General features: G+C 34.8%; 5 protein-coding genes and 1 pseudogene across 7 annotated transcripts; 5 read left to right on the top strand and 1 right to left on the bottom strand.

The window, feature by feature from the left end:
• Positions 1 to 5,337: 5,337 nt before the first annotated feature.
• On the top strand, positions 5,338 to 7,135 carry LOC137722883 (hydrophobic protein RCI2B). 2 transcript variants are annotated; one of them, XM_088692929.1, is made up of 3 exons: positions 5,338 to 5,516; positions 5,802 to 5,899; positions 6,935 to 7,135. In XM_088692929.1, exons 1-2 carry the CDS (start codon positions 5,436 to 5,438, stop codon positions 5,883 to 5,885), a joined length of 165 nt encoding a protein of 54 aa, XP_088549055.1. In that variant the 5' UTR covers positions 5,338 to 5,435; the 3' UTR covers positions 5,886 to 5,899; positions 6,935 to 7,135. The 2 variants fall into 2 exon arrangements, with proteins under 2 accessions (XP_088549055.1, XP_068318096.1); XM_068461995.2 differs by having other exon boundaries at positions 5,339 to 5,516; positions 5,802 to 5,904.
• Positions 7,136 to 8,606: 1,471 nt separating this feature from the next.
• On the top strand, positions 8,607 to 10,330 carry LOC137722882 (hydrophobic protein RCI2A-like). Of its 2 annotated transcripts, none has more exons than XM_068461994.2 (3): positions 8,607 to 8,815; positions 9,072 to 9,171; positions 9,939 to 10,330. In XM_068461994.2, the coding sequence occupies exons 1-2, from the start codon at positions 8,735 to 8,737 to the stop codon at positions 9,153 to 9,155; spliced, it is 165 nt and encodes a 54-aa protein (XP_068318095.2). In that variant the 5' UTR covers positions 8,607 to 8,734; the 3' UTR covers positions 9,156 to 9,171; positions 9,939 to 10,330. The 2 variants fall into 2 exon arrangements, with proteins under 2 accessions (XP_068318095.2, XP_068318094.2); XM_068461993.2 differs by having other exon boundaries at positions 8,664 to 8,815; positions 9,072 to 9,169; positions 9,936 to 10,166.
• A 3,202-nt stretch (positions 10,331 to 13,532) lies between these two features.
• On the top strand, positions 13,533 to 14,137 carry LOC137722884 (hydrophobic protein RCI2A-like). The gene is made up of 2 exons (XM_088692928.1): positions 13,533 to 13,749; positions 13,964 to 14,137. Exons 1-2 carry the CDS (start codon positions 13,660 to 13,662, stop codon positions 14,045 to 14,047), a joined length of 174 nt encoding a protein of 57 aa, XP_088549054.1. The 5' UTR covers positions 13,533 to 13,659; the 3' UTR covers positions 14,048 to 14,137.
• A 2,589-nt stretch (positions 14,138 to 16,726) lies between these two features.
• APC11 (anaphase-promoting complex/cyclosome 11) lies at positions 16,727 to 18,637 on the bottom strand. The gene is made up of 3 exons (XM_088692931.1): positions 18,619 to 18,637; positions 17,765 to 17,883; positions 16,727 to 17,048 (listed from the first exon to the last, which is right to left on the bottom strand). Coding segments are annotated over exons 1-3 (237 nt in total). The 5' UTR covers positions 18,621 to 18,637; the 3' UTR covers positions 16,727 to 16,932.
• A 2,218-nt stretch (positions 18,638 to 20,855) lies between these two features.
• LOC137722131 (agamous-like MADS-box protein AGL80) lies at positions 20,856 to 21,698 on the top strand. Its single transcript, XM_068461108.2, has one exon. It carries the CDS (start codon positions 20,923 to 20,925, stop codon positions 21,508 to 21,510), a length of 588 nt encoding a protein of 195 aa, XP_068317209.2. The 5' UTR covers positions 20,856 to 20,922; the 3' UTR covers positions 21,511 to 21,698.
• A 2,404-nt stretch (positions 21,699 to 24,102) lies between these two features.
• On the top strand, positions 24,103 to 26,305 carry LOC137722132 (uncharacterized; annotated as a pseudogene).
• Positions 26,306 to 26,760: the final 455 nt, after the last annotated feature.

Raw genomic sequence — 26,760 nt, forward strand, 5'->3', positions numbered from 1 at the left:
ATATATATAGCAGTATGTGTAGAACATTATAAACTTGAGTCTAAGCACAAGTGGTATTACCGCTTCTTTACATTGGCATAGGTGATGTGTAACATCCCACATCGTCCAGGGGAGTGATTCTTAAATGTATATTCTCATCCCTATCTAACACGAGGCCTTTTGGGAGCTCACTGGCTTCGGGTTCCGTAGGAACTCCGAAGTTAAGCGAGAAGGGGGCTAGAGTAATCCTATGATGGATGACCCACTGGGAAGTTGCTCGTGAGTTCTCAAAAACAAAACTGTGAGGGAATGGTAAGCCTAAAGCGAACAATATCGAGTTTCCAAAAATAAAACTGTGAGGGAATGGTAAGCCCAAAGCGGACAATATCGTGCTACGGTGGTGGAGCGGATCTGGATAGTGATCCGCCCTGGGCCTGGATATGACATGATGGGTTTGAAACTCGTCTCCATTTTTTTTTTTTCAGTTTATTTTTATTAAAATATTTTTTTTTTCAGTTTATTTTTATTAAATACATAAGCTTCTACAAAATAATATAAAAATTCCACATAATAACATGAAAATTTGAACCCTGACCCTCTAAATAGTTAAGGAAAAACTATACGCCACATTTCCACTTATTGATTTGTTAAATTTGTTTGTGCTATTAGAATTTAAAGAAACTCAAATGAAAACTAAAATTATTTTTTTGAACAAAAAAAATAAAATTCTTAAGTACTTTTTAGGGCCTCCAATTGACTTTCGCACAAGGCCCCTGAAATCTCAAGACCGACCCTGCTCATCCCTTTCTCGATCTTGAAAACTTCCCACCATGTCCATGTCTTCTTCATCTATCCCTAGTCCTAAGGTCATCTCTAACCGACACAATCAAAGAGTCAAGACCAAAAAAAGCCGGTTTTGACACGAAAATCGTCTCTAAACGAGGGCTAAGGCAAAGGGCTCATGGGCCCCACCTGACAAAAAATTGGAGAACCGGCCAACGGACTGGCCAAGAGCAGCCAGCCAGCTAGCCTTATAGCCCAGCCCAAACACATACTACCTGACGTCAGGTTACTGTTAGATTTGATTTTTTTTTTTTTTTAAGACGAAATTTAAAAAAAAATCTAATTTTTTTTCCTATAAAGACCTAAGCCATTTCTCACGTATTTTTCACCATTCCATACTATCTTACCTCATTTAATTTCAATTCTTCACCAATTTTTCACATCATTTTCATTATATAAAGATAATAAATCCGGAGGCTTATTAATTTAGTGACAAATGACACTCAAAATATGTCCGAAAACCTTATTTTAATATGGTAGTTTAATTCAATTAACCATATTATTTCAATTAAAACAATAAATTATTAAGGGGACTAAAAACTAGCCCTCTTCGGTTGGAGATGATATAAAATATGGCATGTCACTGTTCATTAAAAAATAATTTCTTGCATGGCTATAGGACTAAACGTGGCCCTTTGGCCCCCTTTCAGTTGGAGATATCCTAATGTTGCTCAATTCCTTAAGCTTTCCAACTCCAACTACCTAATTTGGCTTCATCAAAATCTTACATTACTAGCAGCTGCTAACATCAATTAGGCTCCATGATTGAACTTGTCACTCGATGAACCTACAACACATTTAGAAGCCCGTTTGATAACTATTTTGTTTTTTTTAATTTTTGGCTCTTCCTATTTCTTCTATATCTCTCCCACCAACCTTCTTCACCCCTCCATTCCCACATATAGTTCCTCCCATCTCAAGCATAAAAAATAGAAACAAAAAAAAAATTAAAAATGATTATCAAACCTGCCCTAAATATCTTCCCATGTCTAATTACATGATCATGGAATAATTGGAACGGGATGCTGCAAGGTTAGCAGAAGCATGTATCAAGTACAGAAGACTACGAAGCAATCGCCAGTGTATTCTACCTAAACAAATTTGTCTTTAATCACCGGAGTATGGGTTCTTCACAATCTTCCAAGACCTAATCGTTAATATTTATTTTTCTAAACCCCACCAGTGTAGAATTGTAAGGAACAAGCCATCTCTCTGTCTCAGGGTTTCATCAAACACCTTCTCCACCAAATCAATTAATACACGGCCCACAAAAACATGGGTTTCATAAATGAATAGTTTTTTAGAACCCATTTACCAACGGGCCCATTTTTGGTGCACCACTGGATTGAGGCCAATCTAATTGGAACAATTGCAATCCAACCAGTTTTTTTTTTTTTTTTTTTTTTTTTTTTTTTTTTTTTTTTTTTTTTTTTTTATAAAGAAAGTTGACGTTTCACTATTAAATCCATTAATAATATGGTGAATAATCAAACTTATTTATACGTCCATGCAAATTCTCTGTTCCCTTCAATATAGTATTTACTATCAATATGTCCCCTCACATATGGAGAATTTTCAAGCCTATCACGTGAGTAAATGGGGTGACGTGGAGCACGTGGGGCTATTGGTCTTCGCACGTGACTCAACCTGTTATGATCCTATGAAGAAAGTTAAAGTTCCATCATAAAACTAATTGGCAATATGCAAAGTGGCAACTTATTTATAAGTTCATACAAGATCCCTCCTCACATCAATATGAGATTCATCCTCAACATTTTCTTCCCCATTTCATTGTAACTTGTACTTTTTTTCCTAATCATTACTATTGTTAGGAGAACTCTCACTATCAAATTTATCTTTCTAATTTGTCCCACTCCCACTTATATATATATTTATATATATATTTTTTTTTATTTTTTTTATTTTTTTCAAGTCAATTCCTTCATTCTCCAAGTTCTGGTTCTTTTACTGTTTAACTTCTACACATAAATAACATGTGACATTTTTCTAACTATTAGTTTACAAATAAATTATCAACGTACTTCCTATAATGAAGTAAAACTTACGTGACACTGATTGTATCAAAACTCATGCTTGTAGCACATAATTGCGGGGCTTTATGGTTACTGACAATCAACGTTATGACATAATCTCTAACTTGAAGGAAAACTTCAATAAGGGGCACGATCATGTTGTCTTTAGCTCACTTCTTAAAAAAACAACGTGACTCTCTATTTACCCGCCATTTCATGCTCGTGGGAAACAAAACCCCACAACCAATCAAGTGGATGAATGTTGTTATTGTATATCATGTGATGATGTGAGCTTCCTGTATATATTTCGTACCACTGTAGTAGGAATTAGGTGCAACGGGTTTGTTGTCACTTATTTACTGTGACGTTCTAAACCATTCATGCCCTAAATTAATATCTTGAAATGCAATGGTAAATATAAACTTGTTTGCATGAAAGTCTGTAGTTTGGACCATAACCGCGAGGACATGAGTTTGAGAGTTGCAAAATATCAAACAATAGTTACAATACCATAGCGGAACTTGTCATGGGTTTCCCATTTTATCCTTTAACTAACATTCCTGCATGCGCTGATGCACGTCCATACAAAAGTGAAAAAAAAAAAAACATAAATACAAAACAATATTAAATTCTAATATCTTATTAGAATTTATCGAATATGTTATGTTGAGGGAAGCTCTTAAATTAAATGCCGAATGCCTGCTTCATCGAAATCGTTTTCATTCTCACAATACATGAAGTCAGAATTGCAAGAAAATGACCTATCCATATATTAACCACTAATTTGGAGATGCTAAAAGAACGAAAATTTGATGTTAAAAACATGAATTAGAAGAAAAATTAGAATAAAAACATAAATCAACACTAATATCCACCCTCCAAACCTTCATCTCTACAAATCAAACACCCCCAATTTCACTAGAAACCGCCAAGTCTCAGGTTCCACAGTCGGTAGCTATCAGAGACATTTTGCGATTATTGCCTGCTCCAATGCATAATGGAATTACAAACACCAGGTTATAGTTTCCCTTGATGTCATCATAGTTATTTACCCTGAATTTAGTTTTGAGTGAAAATATTACCAAAAAAAAAAAAAAATTAAAAAAAAAATACATAAAAACAGTTAAATTAATAGTGCCCCATAGGTCAGAGCGCTTCCACCATGAATCGTGTAATTCCACACCATCAAATTAACTATTTTCATCTGGTAAAGTCACTGGCTTCGCAACAAAACCCTTCAAACACGAAAATACAAAAATTATAACTGCGATTCACACAGAGAGAGGTGGGTGTATGGACGTGAGGTTGGTTCTTATAAATGCCCATTGATTTAGCAAACCACTTTTGCAGTTTACGTTGATCAATTTGTAAAATCTACGTGGGCATAACGTGGGATGAGAATGTGCACGTCTCTATTATTGATTTTGAAATTATTTGATATCTTTTCCAATAATTTTTTTTTTGCTTTAGTTTTTTTTGTATCTATTTTATGACAAAATTATCCCTGCATATTTTGTTCTATTATTTTCAGTAAGGTTTGAATTTTTTTTTGTTTTAGGGACTTTTATGTCCATTTCTTTTAGAAAAACTAATGAAAAGAGCTTGAAAACTTTAAGTTTTAACGCTAAGGACAAAATAAAAGGTAAAGTGAATAGTACCAGGATTGATTTATTATTAGAGGGTCTAGTTTTTTTTTGTGAAGCCTTGAGATACCAAAACTCACTTCTGGCTTTCTAATATTAGAGATTGGAGATTAGGAATAAAATACTATACTTTTTTAACTATAAAAGCATCCGTAATTCGAACGTGAAAATTCAAATACGAAATTGCATACAAATGTGACAATTCAAAGAATTCCTTAATTAGAAAATTAAGAAACATTGCAATAATTTATAATTATTCAGATCAATCTTGCTGTTGCAAATGTATTTTAGAACTAAAACTCATTTCTTTTCACGGTATAAATACGTAGAGATTGACAGCCTGGATAATAAGAGGAAAAGGGAGCTGCATAATTATGAAAAGAAACACTTAGGACTTATGATGCTTTTTTTAAAGTGAGATTCTTCATAAATTTTATGTTATCTCATATTTTTTACATAATTTTTTATAATATTGACATAAAAAATAACATTAAACTATAAGATGATAACCTTTCTTTGTCCTTAGCATTTCTGTAAGCCAGAAATATCTATGTTTACATCGAACGAACCTCTCAAAACTTAGATATTTCACCATGCATCGTGGAGGGTCCTTATCAAGAACAAAGTTAAAAAACATGTCGGCACGCTCAAATTCCACGATGCACCAGAAGCACATTGGAAACTAACACGTGTCATGATTACCCATTTATGGAAATGCATAATCCATTTTTCTTTATTTTGAAACTAAAATAATAAAATTGTTTATGTCATGTGTACCCAATGGTTAGCCTCCACGTGGCTCCATCAGCAGCAGAAGTTGCAGCTCTATATAACCGCCCTCTACCCTTTGCAGTTTCTGTCAAAGCAGTCGGACACTTCTTGTATAAACTACTCTCTACCCTTTGTAGTTTTCTTTCTCTGATCAAACTTGATAGGTATGGGTACAGCGACCTGCATCGACATCATCCTCGCCATACTCTTGCCACCTCTTGGTGTCTTCCTCAGGTTTGGCTGTCATGTAAGTTATTCTTTTTCGCGTCCGTTATTTTATAGATGTTGTATGTCATACAAACACGTATTACATACTAAAATTGATTGACTCTGGATATTCCATCGTACAAACACGTCTCACATACTAACACTGCTTGAATCATCATAGTAGTGGAAGTCATAGATGTAACGTTCATCGTTGCCCTAATTTGTGTATGGTCTGTGTTTATGTGTGTTTTGAAACAGAATTTTCATGCAGTTATTTTTATGAGGAATTTTGATGTTTATATGTGGTGGTTTTGATGACTTGCAGTCGGAGTTTTGGATCTGTTTGGTGCTGACTCTGTTTGGTTACATCCCTGGTATTCTATATGCTCTCTATATCATCACCAAGTGATCCTTTCAATTTGTGTAATGTAAGCACCAACTTCTCTATCAATCAATATTTCTTGTTTTAATTTTTTTTTTAATTTTTTTATAGTTAAAGTATGATATTCATCGATGATCGAAGGAATACGTAAAAAGAGGATAAAGTGCTTTAAAATTGGAGCAGTGGTCCTTAAACTTTGGCTCAATTAGAGCTTTAGTCCCTGAAGTAAAAATCCGCAAGTTTTGGTCCCTGAACTTCTTATAATGTAAAGCAATGGTCTTTTTCTCTAACTATGTTAGAACTTCTATCCAAAATAAAGGGTTTAAATACGCAAAAAATATGTGGAGGTTTTAATGGATTTAGCCAATATGACCATTGCTCTACATTATTACAAATTCAAATTTTAACACTCACGAATTTTTAGTTTAGGGACCTAAGCTCTAATTAAGCTAAAATTAAAAGACTATTGCTCTAATTATCTCTAAATATTTTTAAAAGGAATAAAACTTCCTCATTAAGCAAATATGCCCTTCTTTGGCGTATCAACCCTACTATGATTTAGTTCGACAGAGAAAATGATTTGGGTGTACTTGAAAATAACATGCATTAGTTTATACTAGCAGAGAGCATATATTTTGTGTGAAAAATATTTTTTGTTCTTATATAAATATCTTTTTTAATATTACATAATTACTGTTTTGTCATCTTTATATAAATATTGTGTATCAAAAGTGAGGGTAAAATTAGAAAAATAAGTATACGATTGTCATTTTCTCAAAAAAAAAAAAAAAAGGGTAAAATAGGAAAAATAGGGATATGATTGTCATTTTGTCAAAATGTATAAAATTACTATTTCCTTCTTTTGTCAATAGTACATCAAAAGTGAAGGTAAAATAGGAAAAAAAAAAAAAAAAAAAGTTGACAAAGAAGATTCTCTTAATAGATAAAAGATGACAAGAAGGTTTCTCTTCATAGATATTGCCATCCACCAATAATTATGTGGTATGTATGCTTTAACAAAGAAGGATCATGACTCATATTACATTCTGATCCTTTTAATGTTTTTTATTGGACAGGTAGGTAAAGGATGTGTGTGAAGGGCAGCTATGTCTTTTTGTTTATGTATCAAGGGTTTGTTTTCAACCGTTTGATGGATTGGTCTTAATCTGGTGTAGCCAAATGGATGGTTGATCTCATTCGTGTAGCGCGTATTTACTGCAAATGTTCATTGTTTTTTCCTTTCATTTTGATTTGAATAAAAGACTCAGATTTGACTATTCCCAGCACTTACTCAACGCATTTAAATATAAAAAAAATTTTGCCAAAAAAAAATATATTTGCTGAAAAAAAGAAAAAAAAAAAGAAACTGCGCACGACGCAGTTCCTGTTGTCGCTATAAGTCCTTTTGTGCGACGCACGTTATTCCTTTGTCGCGCAAATCCTGTTTTTACGGATTTTGCGCAACGGTTTGCGCGGAACGAAGATGTCATTGGGCTAATTTTCAGGCAACATTTTTTTACTTTGTGCGAAGAAGGTACATGCATCACGCAAACTATTTTTTGTAATAGTAACATCATCTTTCACATCTTTCACCTAATCATCGCCATCCCATCTCTCGAGCGACGATGTCGACCACGTCCTGCGAGTAGGTGGTCTTGAGGTTTTCTCGACGGAGGGCGACGGTCTCGTCATGGGACTAGCAGGGAGGAAGGTGGGGTTGGGTTGAGATGGGTTTATTTTACTGGGATTGGGTTAGCCTGGGTTGCTGGGTTTGTGGTGGAGGAGGATGAGACTACAAAAGCGAGGGAGGATAGAAGAGAGGAAGGCTGCGGAAGAGAGAGGGTATATAATGAAATTAATAAAAAAATAAGGGGTATTGTTGTCCAAAAAGTTGCAAAATATCAAACAATAGTTACAATACCATAGCAGAGCTTGTCATGGGTTTTCTCATTTTATCCTTTTATAAAATACCATACTTTTCCAAACTATAAACGCATCCGTAATTCGAATGTGAAAATCCAAAGAATTCCTTAATTAAAAAATTAAGAAACTTTGCAATAACATAATTATTCGGATCAATCTTGCTGTTGCAAAGGTATTTTAGAACTAAAATTCAGTTCTTTTAACGGTACAAATACATAGAGATTGACAACTGAATAATAAGAGGAAAAGAGAACTGCATAATTATGAATATAAATGCTTAGGAGGCTCTTTTAAAAATGAAATTTTTACTTTGTGATACTTCATGTTTTTTTAACACAATATTTTTATTATTAACATGAAAATTAATATTAAACAATAAGATAATAGAAAATTAAAAAAAAAAAAATCCCACTTTCAATAGTTTTCCATTGCATTTCTCCAAGTCAGAACTATCTATCTTTAGATCGAAGGAACCTCTCAAAAAGATACTTTACTATGCATCGTGGAGGGTCCTTATCAAGAACAAAGTTCAAAAAACAACTCAAATTACACAAGGCATCAGAAGCATTAGGATATGAACAGTCACATCATTTGAATTAATCATATTTTTAAATTTAATTCATTATTTAATAAACTAATAAATTAAGATAAACTAGTTAATTAAATAATAATTGTGGTATACGAGAAATCTTTCTCCTTCATTTTCTTGGGTTTTGCAAATTTTTTAAATAATGCAGCTATCCACGTCAGATGTCACGTAGTATAAAAATTTAGTATAAATAACATTTATCGTTTTTCTAATAAAATTGCGTACGTGTACCCAGTGGTTAGCCTCCACGTGGCTCCTTCAGCAGCAGAAGTTGCAGCCCTATATAATAACCCCCTACCCTTAGCAGTTTCTGTCAAACTCTCTACCCTTTGTTGTTTTCTTTCTCTGATCAAACTTGATAAGTATGGGTACAGCAACCTGCATCGACATCATCATCGCCATCCTCTTGCCACCTCTTGGTGTCTTCCTCAGGTTTGGCTGTCATGTAAGTTTTTCTCTTTCGCGTCTGTTATTTTATAGATGTTGTCTGTCATGATGGTGGATAGTCCATCATACAAACACGTCTTACATATTAACACTGCTTGAATCATCATAGTAGTGGAATTCATAGATTTAACGTTCATCGTTGCCCTAATTTGTGTATGGTCTGTGTTTATGTGTGTTTTGAAACAGAATTTTCATGCAGTTATTTTTATGAGAAATTTTGATGTTTATATGTGGTGGATTTTGATGATTTGCAGTCGGAATTTTGGATCTGTTTGGTGCTGACTCTGTTTGGTTACCTCCCTGGTATTATATATGCCATCTATGCCATCACCAAGTGATCCTTTCAATTTGTGTAAGCACCAACTTCTCTATCAATCAATATTTCTTGTTTTTATTTATTTTTAGTTGTAGTGTGATATTCAATTATTCATTGATGATAGAAGGAATACGTAGAAAGAGGATAAAGTGCTTTAAAATGGGGACTTGATAATTTTTTTTATTGGGCTTGTTTTGGTTTGGATATTTCATGAAATCGAATATCTTAATTTTTTGAGAAAATTGAGATTTTGTTCAATTAGAGATTTTGTGATCTTGAACTTTGCTCAATTAGAGATTTTGTTCTTGAAGTAAAAATCCGCAAGTTTTGATTCCTGAACTTCTTATAACGTGGAGTAATGGTTTTTTTAATTTTTTCTAACTCTGTTAATGCTTCTATTCAAAATAAAGGGTTTAAAGATGCAAAAAATATGTGGAGATTCTAACAGATTTAGCCAGTATGACCATTGCTCCACATTATTACAAATCCAGATTTGAACTCACGAATTTTAATTTAGAGATCAAAGTACCAATTAAACTAAAACTTAAAAGATCATTGCTCTAATTATCTCTAATATTTTTCAAAGGAATAAAACGTCCTCTTTAAGCAAATATGCCTTTTTTGGGTTTATCAACCCCATATGATTTAGTTCGACAGAGAAAATGATTTGTGTCAACTTGAATGACCTGCACTAATTTATATATAGCCATCCACCAATAATTATGTGGTATATATGCTTTAACAAAGAAGGATTAGCGACTCATATCACATTCTGATCCTTTTAATGTTTTTTATTGGACAGGTAGGTAAAGGATGTGTGTGAAGGGCAGCTATGTCTTTTTGTTTATGTATCAAGGGTTTGTTTTCAACAGTTTGATGGATTGATCTTAATCTGGTGTAGCTAAATGGATGGTTGATCTCAATTGTGTAGCGTGTATTTAGAGCAGTTGTTCATTGTTTTTTCCTTTTTTTTTTTTTTTTTTTTTTTTTTGTCCTTTCATTTTGATTTGAATAAAAGACTCAGATTTGACTATTCCCAGCCCTTCCTCAAAACGCATTTGTTCAAAGTAAATTGCAAGCATCATCGACCACCTCGAGATGAGTTAGTGATTGAGGATGAATTTTAAATCTGTATTCTATATGACATGTTATAAATTTCTTAATGCGTGTAAATTACACATAATGATTAGAGGAGAGATTGAAATACTTTTGTAATTCTTCTCGACCCCAAAAAGATAAATTATGGGTGCGGAGACATTGACTGGTCCCTTTCCTTGAGCATAATTTTTTTTGCAAGCATCATCAATTTTGTTGTAAACCATAAGCATTACAAATCCAAGGCTTGTAAACTAAGACCTCAAAAGGTTTACTTTAAGAGGACTGATCACATTCTTCCTACCGCTTAGGAAACACCATAATTTGGCTTCAGCTTTTAATCACGGAAAATGACTTTGTTTTTTTACCTTTCTCAATTCCTCTATCCAATAAATTAAAGAAAAATCAAATGATAAAAACAAAGGGAAGAGTGTTAAAAGAGAGATGAAGAGTGTAAACATCTCAACCCTTAATCAAACACCATTTCAAAAATTTATTGAGATATTTTGCATTTTGATTTTAGTATTTAATACCTCATTCTAATTGTAAACACTCTTGAATACTGTCCAAATTGTCAATTCCCAAGTTTCATAGGAATACCGTCCAACTAATCACAAAAAATGAAGAATAATATTGTCCAATGAATCACAAAAATGAAGAATAATATTGTCCAATTGTGGTATAAACAATCTAATAAGATCTTCTCAATGTCCCAAGGGGCAACCCCACTCTTTTTCTTTGTGATGCTTTCCTTTAATTAAAATACAATTGGATAACTAATCAGATGTGACAATAGTATTTTCTCTTTTTTTTTTTAATCTTTTTTTTTTTTTTTCATAAGAAAAGACATCTAACTTCATGCTTAAGCACACAAGGCATCAACCTTTCTTAATCAACTGGTCTAATCAACGTCGGTTCCTTTTTTATTTTCAAACTGAGCCAGGTTTCTACTTCAAACCCATTACTCCACTAATAAGCTCCCACGTGTCCCATGTGACAAGAAGAAGGTCTAGTCTTCTTCACGAAGATTATAGATTGGACTTTAGGTTATAAAATGCAGATGAGATCACGTGCATAGTGTAGGCGATTCAGATAAGACCCTATGTTGGAGATATGTCAACAATTTATAATAAAAATAAATAATATAGTGTATAAACAAAAAAATAATATTAAATAGAAATATTGAAGATTGAGGCTTGCAACTGTAATGTCATTGAAACAGAAATTTCGTCCTTACTCAGTGCTTGTAGTTCTACGAACGTTTGCTTCACCAGGATTCAACGATCAAGTCAGAATTCCAACATCAGAAAACTTGACTTCTGTCGAATTTTTGTGTGGTTCTCTCAGAAAGGATATTTGTGATTGTAGAAGAAGAATGTTGATTTTGTGTATGCTAAATGCCATGCATATGGATGTATATATAGTAGGTGTATGCCTATTCGCAACAGGTACGAGAAAGGGATGTCTCAGTTGGGAGACATCTTCTCCAGCGGGGCGCTTTGCTCTCTGCGTTCTTTCATCACTCTTTAGACTTCATCTGAAAATATGAGTCTGTTGATTAAAAATAATAAAAAATAAAAAATAAATTAAATTCGAAATTAAAGAATTGAATTACTAAAGAGCCAGAGTCCAAGGGTGAGCTAAATTTTATTCTCCAAGGTCCATCACTTCAATCACTTTTTATAAAAGACAAAGCCTTATAAAATGAGAAAACCTTTTGGTAGTGACTAATATGGGACAATAAAATTTCTACCCAAAATTTCCAATACCTCATTGGTCGCTGCATACTTGAAGCCTCCTTCACGGCCGTAGTTCCGGAGTGCCGCGGCAACCTACGAGCCGTTAGATTTTCCTGACAGCCTGGAGGCTGGTCGATACTCGATTTCATGCCAATGGTCGTCGGTGGCAAACATTGCAACATTTCACAGACCCCCCAACCAAAGTGAAAAAATGTGTTGTAATGAAAAAAGAAACGAAAGAAAGGATCTTTATGTAAGGAAAAGAAAAAAAATGGTGCAGACGTATCCGATCACGTTATTTTGTTATAAAACATGTCTTATAAAAGTCTGAGAAAATAATTAGCATCACGCAAATAATTAAATTCGATTTATTGGAGTGCTCGTGCAACAAATTAAATTAGACTAGAAACAAATTAGAATTATGCAACAATTCCTAATTGGTCATCCCCTACCGAATAGTTTAAATTTAGATACCAATGAAAAAATCAACCAAAATAATTATATAAATATTACTATAATTCAAAATAATTACATGATTGACACTCAATCCTACAACGTTTTTTCACTGGCCAACTTTTTCTTATGACCGGTTGATCAAATTTTCTAGGGTTCGGTTGATCAAATTTTTCCGTCTCAATGTCACTGTTCAACAGTGAACTTCAAAAAAACATGTTAAGTAATGAATTTTCTCGTAAGCTTTCTAATTATATTATGTATATATGAAGAAAAACAATAAACTCACACAACAAAATATAACTGAAGATGAAAAAGTTGCGCATATTGTTTTTTTTAAGTCATTGTTGAACAGTAACTTGGAATATTTTTACGACCAGAAAAAAAAAATGTCCACCACAATTACCCGTGGCCAACGACAATTTTTGGTAGTAGCATCGGTGATATATGGGTCATGTGCAATGGAGAAAAAAAATATAAATATTCATATGCTTATAAGTGTATTTGCCAGTAACATGTCAATAAATGCAGCATTTTTTTTTTTGTTGAACAAATACATTATTTAATGAACAAAATTTGATTAATCCAAAACTATTGAAACTTGAAACACAATAAGTTCGACCGAAAAAAAGGAACGCAATATGGGTTATGAAACTTTGTATATACAAGAAGCACATGGGACTGATGTGAGAACCGCAGGAGCCATGTTCACCCGTTTCGTGAATCTGAATTTCTACATCAAAACTTAGCTGTATGATTCTTGCTTCTTTATTCGGATACGGATTCGGATTCCGCAGCATGCCATACCACGGTGTATGATTCTGATTGAACACCCAAAGGCCCGAACCCAAAAGTAAGATTTACTCGTCCTCCACAAAAAGAGACATTCAGTAGCGGACACACGGTCCGATGAATCAAGTTGTATAACATAATAGTTAAACACTTACAAAAATTTCAATCGCGTATATTATAACATTTAATGTACTATAATATGTTCTAACGTACCAAAAAATTTATCATCCACAGATTTCACGGGGTTAAGGAACCGCGCAGTACATTGTATTGCTGTGTCTCCACCGAATGAAACCCTCTCCACGTTTCCCATCAGCACGCGGAGGAGCTGTATATATAAACCACTCACCGTTTCTGTGACACCACCACGCACATATCCACCAGTTGCCCTACTTCCTCTTCTTCTAAAACTCTCTCAGCATTCCGGCAAAAAAATTCTCAGCAAGTATGCCGAGCGAAGGAACCCTAAACTTCGTTGACATCCTCATCGCCATCCTCTTGCCTCCTCTTGGTGTCTTCCTCAAGTTTGGCTGCCATGTTAGTACTCTTTCTTCCGAGTCGTTTAGTTTATAGAGATTATACGTCACACGAACGCACATGGTACCACCGTTTGAATCGTTAGACCAGTAGAATTTTACGGACGTGATGTTCCAGACAGTGTTATTTTCTCTAATTAATCTGTAAATATAATATAATTGTGATGTATGTGTTTTCTTGGGTCTAATATATGGTGGATTTGATGTTTTTTCAGGTGGAATTCTGGATCTGTTTGTTGCTGACCATCTTTGGTTACATCCCTGGGATTATCTACGCCGTCTATGCCATCACCAAGTAAGACCTCAATTAATTTCTGTAAACACCCCTTTTTATTTTTAAACTTCGATGGGACGAAGAAAATTTTATTGAATTTTTTTTGTACTTTTAATTAATCATCTGCACTCTTGAGACAAACATTTTACTATTTTTTTCTACACTCACATGAAAAATGTTTGAGGAGGAGCGTTATAATCCCTGACATTTTATTCAAGTGTTTGAATTCCAATAAAACAAAATTTCTTTTATTTTTGTTAAATTAAAAATGAGGGTTGAAGTTTAAATTACATGATTAAGCAAACGTATCTTTCATTGATGGACCAAGGGTAGGTATGGGTCCACGTGAGTCATGACGTGGCATGCACTTACTAAAGGAAGATTATAATTACACATCTTAAATTACTCATCTCACACTATTTTAATTTTTCTTCTCCCACACACCTGTTTAATTTTTTAATATTTTTCTACCAAGTGTTATTGATGTTTAAAAAATATTAAAAAATTAAAATGATGTGGCATGAGTAATTTGAGGTGTGTGAATATAATCTCTCCTTACTAAATTATTCTGAATCTGGATCTTCTTTGTGAAGATTTCGAGGATCTGTTAATTGTGTGTGCGGTCAAAAATTATTTTAAATATATTTATTTAAAAATAAACATAAATAGTACTTGATAAAAAATTAATCGCACGATGTATGGTGAACGGACACGATTCACGAATCTTCAAAATCCGATCTTAAAGTCATGCGATCTACCCAAATAGTTTCTCACGTATTTCTGTTTTCTTTGTTTCCGTTGTTGGACAGGTAGTAGAGATGTGAAGGGCACATATGTCATTTTGTTTCTGCAGTATGGGATTGTTTTCAGCCGTCTGATTATCTGGTGTAGCCAAGTGGATGGTTGATAGTATCATGTAGTGTGTCTCGGTGTGATTGTCCAATTTATTTGTTTTTCTTTTCTCATTTTTAATTTTTATCCTCCTTCCTTCAAATCTCTCTGTTGTAAAGGTGGATATGGATGGTAGTATTTGTGATTACTGATTAATGTCTCTTAAAACATTAATCATTTATTTTTCAATGTGATTTGTGTTCTCATTACTCTCAATTGGGTTACAAGTTATCCTTTAGTGTTTTGAATAAAATATATTCTAAACTTCATTAATTTACGAGAACGAGATCCGAAACTTTAGTTTTAAAGGGTGTGCATAATGCTCTCCCTAAGTAACATAATTCACGTATGCAATATCACCAGTTTCAATGCTTCATATATTATTGTTTGCAACGTTATCAATAAGCAAAGGAAAAGAACATATATTATTGTTTGTAGCGTTATCAATAAACAAAGGAAAAGAACCGCTCCCCCATCATATCCATGCGGAATATAATTTATAAATAATATATACACAAAAACATGTAGGGCTTTGTAGTGGTTATGTTCAAGTGGAGCAGAGTGGATGTTAACTTTTAAAACAAAAAAGAAAAGTTGTTCATCTACTTTTTCTGTTGAAATGCGATACGTGATGATCGCCTGTACATTGCAAATTTGTAATAAAAACAATGGAGGAAGCTACCTACCATCCAATCAATTGCAAAACGACAATGTTGGGGCTCCAGTCCATGTGCTTTCTTATCGTACAAGCGACAGTAGCAGAGGAGAATCAAACAGGACGACGTTACCTCAAAGCTCAAGAAGTAAACGTCCTTTCTTTTTTAACTAACTAAGGTACGAGCAATGTTTTAAAAAACGGTCTAGGCATTAGACGGTGGTGAGCTGAGACGTTTTCTTACAAATCGGTGGAAAAAATCAGATGGGCTCTAGACGGGCTAGGCGGTGCTAGGCGATTTTTTTTGTTTTTTCAATGAAATTGAAAAAAATAAAATAAAAAATCCTATCTAAGTCTAAGTGGTTTAAAATTATGAACTTCTTGTAAATGTGTCATCTTACAATACTCATCACTATGGTTATATGACATATATGCTTAATGTGTTTTTTGTAAGTGCCAATATGCACTTATTTACAAGATATACAAAAAATTTAACTAAATCCGCTTAGGCCGCTTAGGCCCATCTAGACCCCGCCTAGGTGCCTAGGCGCCAACCTACCGCCCAACTAGCGTTTATTATTTTTTAGAACCTTGGATACAAGTCCCGAGAGATTTTAATTTATAACCAATTGTATATTTTTTTCTATCTATCTTTCTCGTCGCATGATCAAATCAAGTAACGAAATACAAAAGTTATTTTAAGGGTCACTTTCTTAGTTGTGTTTTTAATCCTTGGTCAAATATTATGTTTCCCTGCCCCGATGTGAAAACAAAACAAAACGAAAAGAAAGGGTAGGGAAGTAACACAGGTGGTGTCTAATCTAGGCGTTTGCTTACCAAGTTAGAAAATATTTCCCAATTAACGGTACCCTTTGTGATAATCCAATTCCAAATTGACATTAATAAAAAATTATCTAGTGTATTAAAATCAAGGTAAGAAGATTAAGAGCAGCAAAAACAATGGATGACCAATTTGAAGGGAGAACGTCTTTGTCAGCGGTTCTATTCGCCGCCAACACCAGTAAAACTCCTCGGTGCATGTTTTAGCGGCGATCCTGAAAACCGCTGACAAAAAAAGGTAAATATTTTTGCTCTGTCTCTGCTTCCTGAATCTCAATTGATGCACAAATTTATAAAACAAAAAACACCATATAGGGGTGAGTAAAAGGCTCTACTGATTCAAGTTCACTTTTACGGAGGGATACAAAGAATGATTGAGAAGTTACGCCTCAAGACGGAGTTACTTCAGCACACATCATCCAATACACAACAGATATAAGGTGGTCATAATTTACATCAACCCGTATACAATCAAACGTTTGCAAACCTGCACTTGATGAGGGAGCGAGTAAGCAAGAATTCCCTCATCCTTTGAATTGCCACTCCCTGCGGCACATGGGGCAATGCGCCTGAGAAGTCTGTGAATTTACCCATTTTAAGATACAATGGAGATGGAAAGCATGGTTGCACGCGCCCCAAACTGCAAATAGAATAATTTATCGTCAGATTATATCAATAGAAACCATATATTTTAACGGGAAACAAGAAAAAAAAACATAGACTAAAAGAAACGCAAATCACACTACTAATGCAAAACGTGAAATGTCACAATCTGGTTGGTCCAACGCAAAAAATAATAAAGGGTTTCCTACCTGAAATGCCTGCACTGTAAACAATTTGGTTGGGCAGCTAGATGCTATAACCAAATATACAGGGGTTGACTGTTAGCTTAGAAGCACATCATGCTAGCTGTGTGCATTGCAAACCATGTGTAACATGATGTCCAATGAAACCATGTGTAAATGATGTTCTAAGGTGTTGACACAGATCTGATGTTATGTATTATCTGGGAAATTTCATAAGAGAAAAATAAAGAATATCCAATGTCGATGTCTGTAAATTATCATTGATCTGTATATTCCATAATATTTTGCATCAAAGCATTGCTACGAGTTGATGCCATTATATATGGAAGAATAGAACTACCCACATAAATCATGACAGGAAAGTGTGAAAAAAAAAGCACAACCATGTGGACACAGGCAACATGAGCTTCACTTTTCGACCAGCACATGTTTACAGATCAACATGAACCTCAGTTTGTGGACTTGGATCTTAATAATAGAGGAAATGTAAGAATTTGGTGAAACATGAAACATGGTGCAAGGCATAAAGACAGTAATGTTAGTGACTTACTTAGCGGGCAATCATCCCCAGGGAGTTTACAATCGGGACAACAACCATCAAATGCCATCCTACAAATCCCACATGTTTCGTCTTGTGCATCCCATGTCCATGAAGCGACAGCATGCCACCTGCAGGTCCAAAGGGATAAGAGTTAGAGCTCCAAAGTAGATGAAATAAAACATATCCCAGAAAAAAGGGCACATCAAATTTACATTTAGACACATTCACACATGCAGCAATTGATTATTTCCAATTGATTAATGAACATAAGAGATCGAAAAGAGGTAAAAAAGACATACTCTGTTTAAAATCCCCAGCAGATATCCGCAAAGAGAGAAGGGTCAAGAGAGAACAGTTACGATAAAATGCATAATACGTCCATTTCCCATCAAAGATGTTTCAAGTTAAAATAAGATCACGGAGCAAATGGGATTGTCAAATTATCACGATCGTTGTTAAAAAGATAATCGCACCGAATCATAAACAGGGGGAACATATGCAAGAGATTCATGACTAACATAATATATACTGATCTTGTGATTGCCATTCGTAACATTAGACTACAATTAAGGTAGTACAACTCTACAGCTCATTAAATATTCATAGTTCCAGAGGATGACAAATCATAGAAATTCAATACCGTCAGGCTGAAAGTCATTCCACCACCATTAGATGCAACAGTTCAGAGACGGGAAAGAAAAGAGCATTACAAAAGCTATTTCTAAATGGTATAAACTAGTAAATTTGAAAGAAAGAACAAAATCAAAATCACAGGAATTCGAAACTATCAAGCCAAAATTCATTCTACCATATGATTAAATGCAACAAAGTTAATATCTTGGAATAAAAGTATAGAAAATTACATGAGCTAGTTGCAAATGGTATATAAACTAGTGTAGTTTGAAAGAAAGAACAAAATAACATAAACACAGCGAGAAGGATACGCAAGATGTTGACTTTCATCTTCTCCTCCTGCAACTGCAAAACCCCACAACCCTACATTTCAGAGCAATGAAATAGAACAAATCCCCAATTTTCCCAAAATTCAGTAATTTCAAATTCGATATTTCGATTAGCTGATTGTAAAACCCCAAATCTACCTACCCTATACAAACTCCTCGATCAAAACTCAAGGGAGATCGCAAACTGAACCCTCTGGGGACTGAAAAGTGTGGCAAATCACTGCAAAAGTCCGATTCTGTTCTGATTCCGATTCCGGTTCCCATCTCGGGATCTCTGTGTCTGCAATGTATAAAAGGAGAAGTCGCGGTGCAGTTTTGGGCGGGTTGGGAGACCGGCACTTAATTGGGCTGGATTTGAATTCATAGTGTTTAGCATTTTGCACGCGAGCCCAATAGTAGATGGGAAATTTTTGGATCAGACGTCACACTAACATTTGATATTATTGTTTAAATTTATAATATTTTGAGATATGATATCTACACATTATTTTTTATTTCTTACACACCTTTCTAATTTTCAGCCGTTGAATTGAATGAATTTAAGAAGATCAAAGAAGAAAAAATACCAAGGGGTGTGTGGATTGCACATCCCAATATTTTTATAGGGATTGATGAAACGATATAGAGATATGAAAAATGTTTGCACTTAGTCTTTATATATTTGGGAAAAGCTTATGATAAGGTCTAAGAGAAATTCTTTGGAGGATTTTAGAGAAGAAATGAGTATGAGTAGCATATATTCAAGCAATAAATGATACGTATGATGGATCAAGGATTCAAGGACTACGGCATGAATAACAAACTGAAAGCTTTGCCATAATCATAGGGTTATGCCAAGACTTAGCTTTTAAGTTCTTACCTTTTTGCATTGGTAATAGATGAGTTAACGGAACATTCAATATGACATCCTTTGGTGTATGCTTTTTGCAGATGATACAATGTTGATATATGAACCGTATGAGGGAGTAAATGCAAAGTTTAACCTTCTGCAGGAAGTGTTGGAATCAAAAGATATTAATCTAAGTAGGTCAAGGACAGAGTAGATAAATTGCAAGTTCAGTGGAAATGAGGGTTCAAATGAGACAAGGGGATCATGAAGTACCTAAGAATGAATGCTTTAGTTATCTTGGATCTTCTTGGAAAATCACAAAGAAATAGATGAAGATCTCTCATCCATAATACAAGCTAGATGGATAATTGGAAGAATGCATCAAGTATGTTGGGCGACCGTCTTATGCCTCTAAAACTCAAGATAAAATTTTATAGGGCATAGTAAGGCCAACAATGCTTTACAACACGAATGTTGGACAGCCAAACACCAATACGTGCAAAAAATGAATGCAGCAAAGATGATAATGTTTCGTTTGGATGTATGGGCACACGAGAAAAGAGATATGTTATTATAAATAAATTATAAATTCATTATCGCATCAGAAGGGTGGGTGAGCATTTAAATGAGGCATGAATCTCTATTGGAGTTTGACTCGTTCGAGATATTTTCTTCTTAAGATGTTTTGTTTTTCTTTTTTAAATGCGAGAAGGTAAAAATCAGAAACTTAAATTGTCTTGTTATATAAAGTATATCCGTATGTATGCCAGAAAAGAAAGATAAACAAAAATTTCTTAAAGAAGAATGAATTTTACCTTGTAAGTGATAATCACCAAAGATATTTATATGTAATAACTCTCTTTTAATGAATGAATGAACCATATCAAAAAATTTGCGTTATAATACATGCATCTATGTATGAAAATTTCAAGATAAATTTCCATATAAAACCAAATGGTGGATAATATCAACAAAAATCCAACAAGGTCATGTAAACAAAATATTATTATGGTAATGAATCTCCAGCCTAGATTTCATATTCTAAATTTGATTTTCAGCGCAAATATTAGTGGAGGTGATGTGTACACATTTCTTTTTTACTTTTCATCATTGGATTGAATAAATCAAATAAAAATAATGGACATGATTAAACAAAGTTGCGTGAGAGATTAAAAATGGTTCGTGTTATTATTTTAAAAATATTAAATTTCGATTGAGGACAAAATATTTCATAATTGATTAAAGTAGCCTCTTGTAAATACTATAAATAGCATAAGCTATCTAGGGTTAAAGCACACCGACTGAAAGTCTGAAACCTAAAGTTGCCTTCTTCCCTTCATTTCCCTAGTTTCCATTTCTCTCTCTATTGAGAAATCATGACCAGAAAGAAAGTCAAACTAGCCTTCATGATGAACAACTCGTCGCAAAAAGCGACGTTCAGGAAAAAGAGGAAGGGATTCATGAAGAAGTATGAAATCAATAAACTTTGTGATGTTCTAACATGTGCTATCATGTACAGTCCAAATAAGTCTCAACCTGATGCCTGGCCTGATCATTCAGAAGTGCGACGCCTCATCGAGCAGTTCAAAAACATGCCCGAGGAGGAGCGGAACAAAGTGATGGTGAACCATAAGATGTTTCTGAAGCAGATGGTCGAAATGGAGCTGGAGAAGGTAAACAAGCTGGAGAAAGGGAACCGAGAATTGGAAATTTGGATGGCAATGAACCACTTCATTGCTGGGAAGCCCCTGAACGACTTGCAGTTCACTGATTTAAAGGAAATGAGGAGGATGATCGAAGAAAAATTGAAGGAATTTGAAGCGAATATCAAGAGCTGGAAGGAGGAGCTGGCGAAGATGAATCAACTCTTAGGTGCAGAACCTACAGTAGCTGGTGAGAACATTCAGAACGTCATGCAGATGGTTCCATGGTCCATGTGGGACGTGCCGACCAAAAGTTCTTGATGTGGATGATAATGTGTCGACTTTTGGGCATTAGGACCACAATGTTCGGTGGTGCTGGATGATCTAAGAACCCCTTTAATTTCCCTTGAGCTATTTAAGTAGTTTTTGTATTTTATTTTTATGTTATTTTTCTTCATCGTTGTTTTAAGTTATTTCTAATTTTATGCTTGCTTATCTTGACCTCAAAACCACATGGTTCCTATGCCTCTTAATTTCTTGCATTTAATCTAGAAAAAATTAATTATATAAGGTTGTTTGGTAACTTTGGTTTGTATTCAACATTCTTAGACTACTTATTGGTATTAAGATCTAGTGGTGTTTCTCGTTATTTGTAAGTGAGAGGTCATAGGTCTGTAATTCATGGATGGTGGAGTCAATTTATCTTTCTCTCCTTAATATATAAACCTAACCCCTATCAAACTCACATTATTATGACAATAATGTAACACAAATCAAAGTTAGGTTGAATGATTCTTACATATAGACATTACACTCATTTAAACTATTGTGCAATGCCCAACGGTTTAATCAAAGCCTATATATGTGTGTGTGTGTGTATATATGTGTGTGTGTGTGTGTGTGTTATAGTTTTGCTATATATATATATATATGTGTGTGTGTGTGTGCACGCGCGCGCGCGTATGTTTTTAAAAGTTCAAAAAGATGCTAAGTTCTAGCCGGACATCAATATGGGGCCTCGTGCCTGGATGGCTAGGTTGGACCTAGGAGGATTTAATGAAATTTACTATATAACATATAAATAGGTCCCTACCTGCACTCTACAAAAAAATACTTGCATTGAGAATTTAGGAAAGTTAAAATTTATGTTATCATGGCATTGACATCGTCACAGACCAATGTATCAAAAATAAGAAAACCCGGAACCAAATTCGACAACTCAATAATTCCATAATCTAAAATTGAGGTCATCTTTCATCTTAATCAATATTCAATGAATCAATATATGTAAATGGCACGAGAGAGTCTAGGTGAATGGCAGCTACAACACCTGACGCATGTAAAGTTAGAGTTGGCGCAAACGGAGGTGAGAGAGAGGAAGAGAGAGAACGTGACTGTGCAAAGAGGCACGGAAAAGAGAAACAAGAAATGTGCGAGAGACATAATATGAAAATTATTATTTGAACTATATAACATCTTTCTACACCCAATGTTTTAAAAAACTAGCCTCGGGGAGCGCCTAGGGCGTCTTTGAGACCGGGCGGTGAGGCTAACGCCTCTGTTTTGTTGAAGTGGGCAAAACGCTTTGCCGGAGATGCCTAGGCAGTGGAGGCGTGCCTCAAGGCGTCTCAGGCACCTTGTCTGGCCTTTTTTAAAAAAAAAAAAAAATACCACCCAAACCTAAACGACATTATTTGGGTAAGGGTTTTCAGTTTCAAAATATAGATTCGACCACTTCCTTCTTCACCCTCTTTTCCCGCGCCAGAAACACACAGCAGCATCACCCCAGTCGATCGTCCTTTCCCAGTCGCCACACTGTCATCACCCTAGCGCTGTCAGCAAACCCACAATCAAATCCCCTATTTTAAAGGTTAAGGTTTCTTAAATTCTGAAAAAGTTAGAGATTTGATTTTTTTTATTTTTTTATATTTTTTTTAACTGGTGTGAAGCCTTGGAGTTGGAAAGTAGAAAAAATAGAGAGGAGTGGAGGTATAAGGGGATGAGGCTAAAGGCTTAAGGGGATGGGAGAAGGATTCGGGATTATGGCTAAAGGCTTAAGGGGATTGGACTGTAGGTGTTGTGTACTGTGTACATAAAAATAATTGAAAAATTAGTCCCATGTTAGTATTGTACTATTGTTGGAAAACTTCAACTGTATGTGATACCTTTTTTTTTTTTTTTTTTTTTTTTTACTAATGAGGTTGTTTCTTCATGATTATGTGGTGCATCTCTAGTATGCCTCATGTGAATTTTTAATGATAATCTAAGCTGGTAATGAGTAGAAGTTTTTTACCAGCCTAATGTACAAATAAGTCCAAGTAATTAAACCAGGAGTTAAATAATAGCCACATGCTATGGAAAGATGAGATGCTATAAGACATTACCTCTTTTTGATCCAAAAGAGCTAGTGGCAATTTTTGCTCAGGCGTCATAAACAGTTCAGGCTTAGACATTTTTGCTCTGCATATATGCCAAAATCAGTACGTGTTCATGAACATTATCTGATTCTTATTCAATAGTCATTTTCCAAACAATTTTTGTTGGATGTCCACGTTCTAGAAGTGTTCTATTAAGCTTTTTATTGGATTGCTTTATCTCATTCAAAAAAGTAATTGAGTATGGTCATTGGTCATCACTGTAATTGTTGCATAAATTAATAGATTGTTGGTTCCTTAACTGTATGCATCGAATGTTTATTGTTTAGGCATTGAATAATATGGCTTCTTCTTCTACGAAAGATTTTGCTTGGCAATGGACAAAAAGATTTGGATCCTGTCACCAAGCACTTCTATTGTGTTTTTTTTTTAACCACAAATGCATGGGTTCAATTTCTAGATTTAAACATCACTTGGGTGGTGTAAGTTCGGGAGAATGATAAGTTGTAAAAAAGTCCAAGAATGCTTTGTTAATGTTATGAGAACTAAAGAAAAGAGGAAAACTAGCCATGAGTTGGGTCGTGGTGGTGGAGAAGAAAGTGAAAGTGTCGATATGGGCACAACAAGGACACCATATGTAAGTAGCGAGAGTGGGAGTGTGAGTGCCACACATTCACAACAAACCGATTCTTTTCTACCACCTAGGTCAAGGGGACCACTTGATAGGTATGTTACATCAGAAGCTCGTCAAACCACATTGAATGCACCTTTCAAAAAAGAGGAAAGAAGACAAGCATCCTAATCACTTGCGCGATGGTTCTACACTAGTGTTATCCATTCAATGCGGCAAACAATGAATATTATGTTAATGCAATGAAATTGGTATCCAATTTTGGTCCCGACTTTGATGCTCCTACAAGCCATGAATATAGAACTTGGATACTCAAAGAAGAAGTTGAGGATGTACAGAGTATGATGAAAGAACATCAAAAGGCTTGGAAGAGATATGGATGCATTATTATGTCGGATGGATGGTCAGATGGCAAAAGTAGGTGTTTAATCAACTTTCTTGTCAATAGCCCGCAAGGTACTTGGTTCTTAAAATCGGTTGATGCATTGGCCTCTATTAAGAATGGAGATTTGTTGTATGGCTATTTGGATGATGTTATTCAACAAATTGGGGAGGAGAATGTGGTTCAAGTTATATCTGACAATGCTTCGAACTACAAGAATGCCGCGACAAAACTTATAGAGAGGAAATAGAAGGTGTGGTGGACTCCATGTGCGGCTTATTGCATTGATTTGATGCTAGAAGATATTTCTAAGATGGCATGGTCTGATGACACGCTCAAACGTGCTAGGTGTATTTCAAAGTATCTATATGGGCATCAATGGGTACTAGCTTTGATGAGAAAGTACACCAACAATTCAGAAATTCTTCATCCAGCGGTCACTAGGTTTGCCACTTCTTTCTTTACACTACAAAGCTTACAAAAGCAAAAGGAAAATCTTTGCTTTGTTTACCTCTCAAGAATGGTCGGAAAGTACCTATGCAAAATCCCGTGAAGCAAAGTTGGCTAAGCATCATGTGTTACATGATCGTGAGTTTTGGGGTCAAGTTTCCTTTTGCATTAAGGGTGTTCTTCCTCTTGCTTGTGTTTTGAGAGAGGTTGATTCGGAGGAGAGACCCCCTATGGGTTTTATATATGAGTAGATGGATGCTGCAAAAGAGAAAATTGCAAGCAATTTTAACAAAGTGGAGAAAAAATATATGCCTATTTGGAGAAAGATAGGTTGTAGATGGGATGATCAACTTCATCAACAACTACATGCGGCGGGTTATTACTTAAACCCATAATTTCGGTATGAGGATAATTTCTCAGATACTGATGAAGTGCGAAATGGGTTGTTTGCTTGCATGGATAGAATGCTTGGGAAAGGGAAAGAACGTGAAGAGGGCGATGTTCAATTGGATTTATATAATGATAAGCGTGGTCCATTTGCGGATTCTATGGCTATGCAAACAAGGAAAAAGCGAACACCAAGTAAGATTTAATTAGTTAATTGTTAATATCTTTTTATCATTAACCCTTAAATTACTTACCTTACTAATATTGTTCTTTTTTAGCTGCTTGGTGGAGCGCTTTGGGCATAAAACACCCCAGTTAACAAAGTTTGCTATTCGAGTTCTAAGCTTTACTTGTAGTGCGTCGGGATGTGAGAGGAATTGGAGCACATTATCAATGGTAAGTAAATATATTATTAGTATCTTAAGTATCATTTTTGCTTAAGATGATTAGACTTGAATAATAGAATTGATTTATTTGTAGATTCATACAAAAAGAAGGAATAGGCTTGAACACAAAAGGCTTAATGCTTTAGCCTATGCCAAGTACAATTTGGCTTTATAACAGAGAAGTAAGAAAATGAGGGAGAAGTATGATCCTATTGTTGTGGAAGAAATTGCCTCCGATTATGAATGGATAATGGAGACAGAAGATCCCGTTCTTCCTGAAGATCCTACATGGCTTGAGGAAGAGTTATTGTATAATGTTGAGGCCGTAAGGAATGTGCCATCCCCGGTTTATGTAGGTGGCTTATACATTCGAGAGCCTAGAGAGTCTTTTCCTCCTCCTTCTCCTCGTAGCCTACTCCTCCTTCTTCTCCTCCTCGTGAACCTCTCATCCTCGCGAGCCTACTCAACCTTGGGGTCCTATTACATACAAAAGAAAACTGGGTAATGAAGCATCCTCAAGTTGAAGAAACGTGGAGTATGATTCGGAAGATTCTTTTGATGAATTGATGACATACCCAACAAGTTCATCTAGAATTGGCAATGAAAAGGATGATGTTGCCTTTTATTTAGATGAAGAGGATTTAGATGAATGATTGATATCTTTGTTTGTATTTTGATTTATATGAAGAGGATTTGGATGAATGATTGTTTTCTTTGTTTGTATTACCTTTCGAACGATGAATTTGGATGATATTACCTTTGAATGATGAATTTAGATGATATTATCTTTTGAATGACTATGAATTTTGAATGAAAAATTGAGAATGAATGTTTATTTTACGTAGTATTATTTTTTTATACAATTATATGTATAATATATAAAACATATACATAAAAAAAAATTTAATCCCGTGAAGCTTCGCCTCACGCCTAGGCCGGGCTTCAACTCGGACGCCTCAC

This window comes from Pyrus communis, chromosome 4 (genome assembly GCF_041283825.1).
Source record: "Pyrus communis isolate YQ-2024b chromosome 4, ASM4128382v1, whole genome shotgun sequence".
NCBI classification, from domain to species: Eukaryota; Viridiplantae; Streptophyta; class Magnoliopsida; order Rosales; family Rosaceae; genus Pyrus; species Pyrus communis.

Bases quoted from the DNA above. Each gene is read 5' to 3' on its own strand.
- LOC137722883 (XM_088692929.1), top strand. From the start codon at position 5,436: ATGGGTACAGCGACCTGCATCGACATCATCCTCGCCATACTCTTGCCA. The intron at 5,517-5,801 runs GTAAGTTATTCT...GATGACTTGCAG, and splicing joins TCCTCAGGTTTGGCTGTCAT to TCGGAGTTTTGGATCTGTTT.
- LOC137722882 (XM_068461994.2), top strand. From the start codon at position 8,735: ATGGGTACAGCAACCTGCATCGACATCATCATCGCCATCCTCTTGCCA. The intron at 8,816-9,071 runs GTAAGTTTTTCT...GATGATTTGCAG, and splicing joins TCCTCAGGTTTGGCTGTCAT to TCGGAATTTTGGATCTGTTT.
- LOC137722884 (XM_088692928.1), top strand. From the start codon at position 13,660: ATGCCGAGCGAAGGAACCCTAAACTTCGTTGACATCCTCATCGCCATC. The intron at 13,750-13,963 runs GTTAGTACTCTT...ATGTTTTTTCAG, and splicing joins TCCTCAAGTTTGGCTGCCAT to GTGGAATTCTGGATCTGTTT.
- APC11 (XM_088692931.1), bottom strand. The intron at 17,049-17,764 runs GTAAGTCACTAA...TTCTATTTGCAG, and splicing joins TGGGGATGATTGCCCGCTAA to TTTGGGGCGCGTGCAACCAT.
- LOC137722131 (XM_068461108.2), top strand. From the start codon at position 20,923: ATGACCAGAAAGAAAGTCAAACTAGCCTTCATGATGAACAACTCGTCG.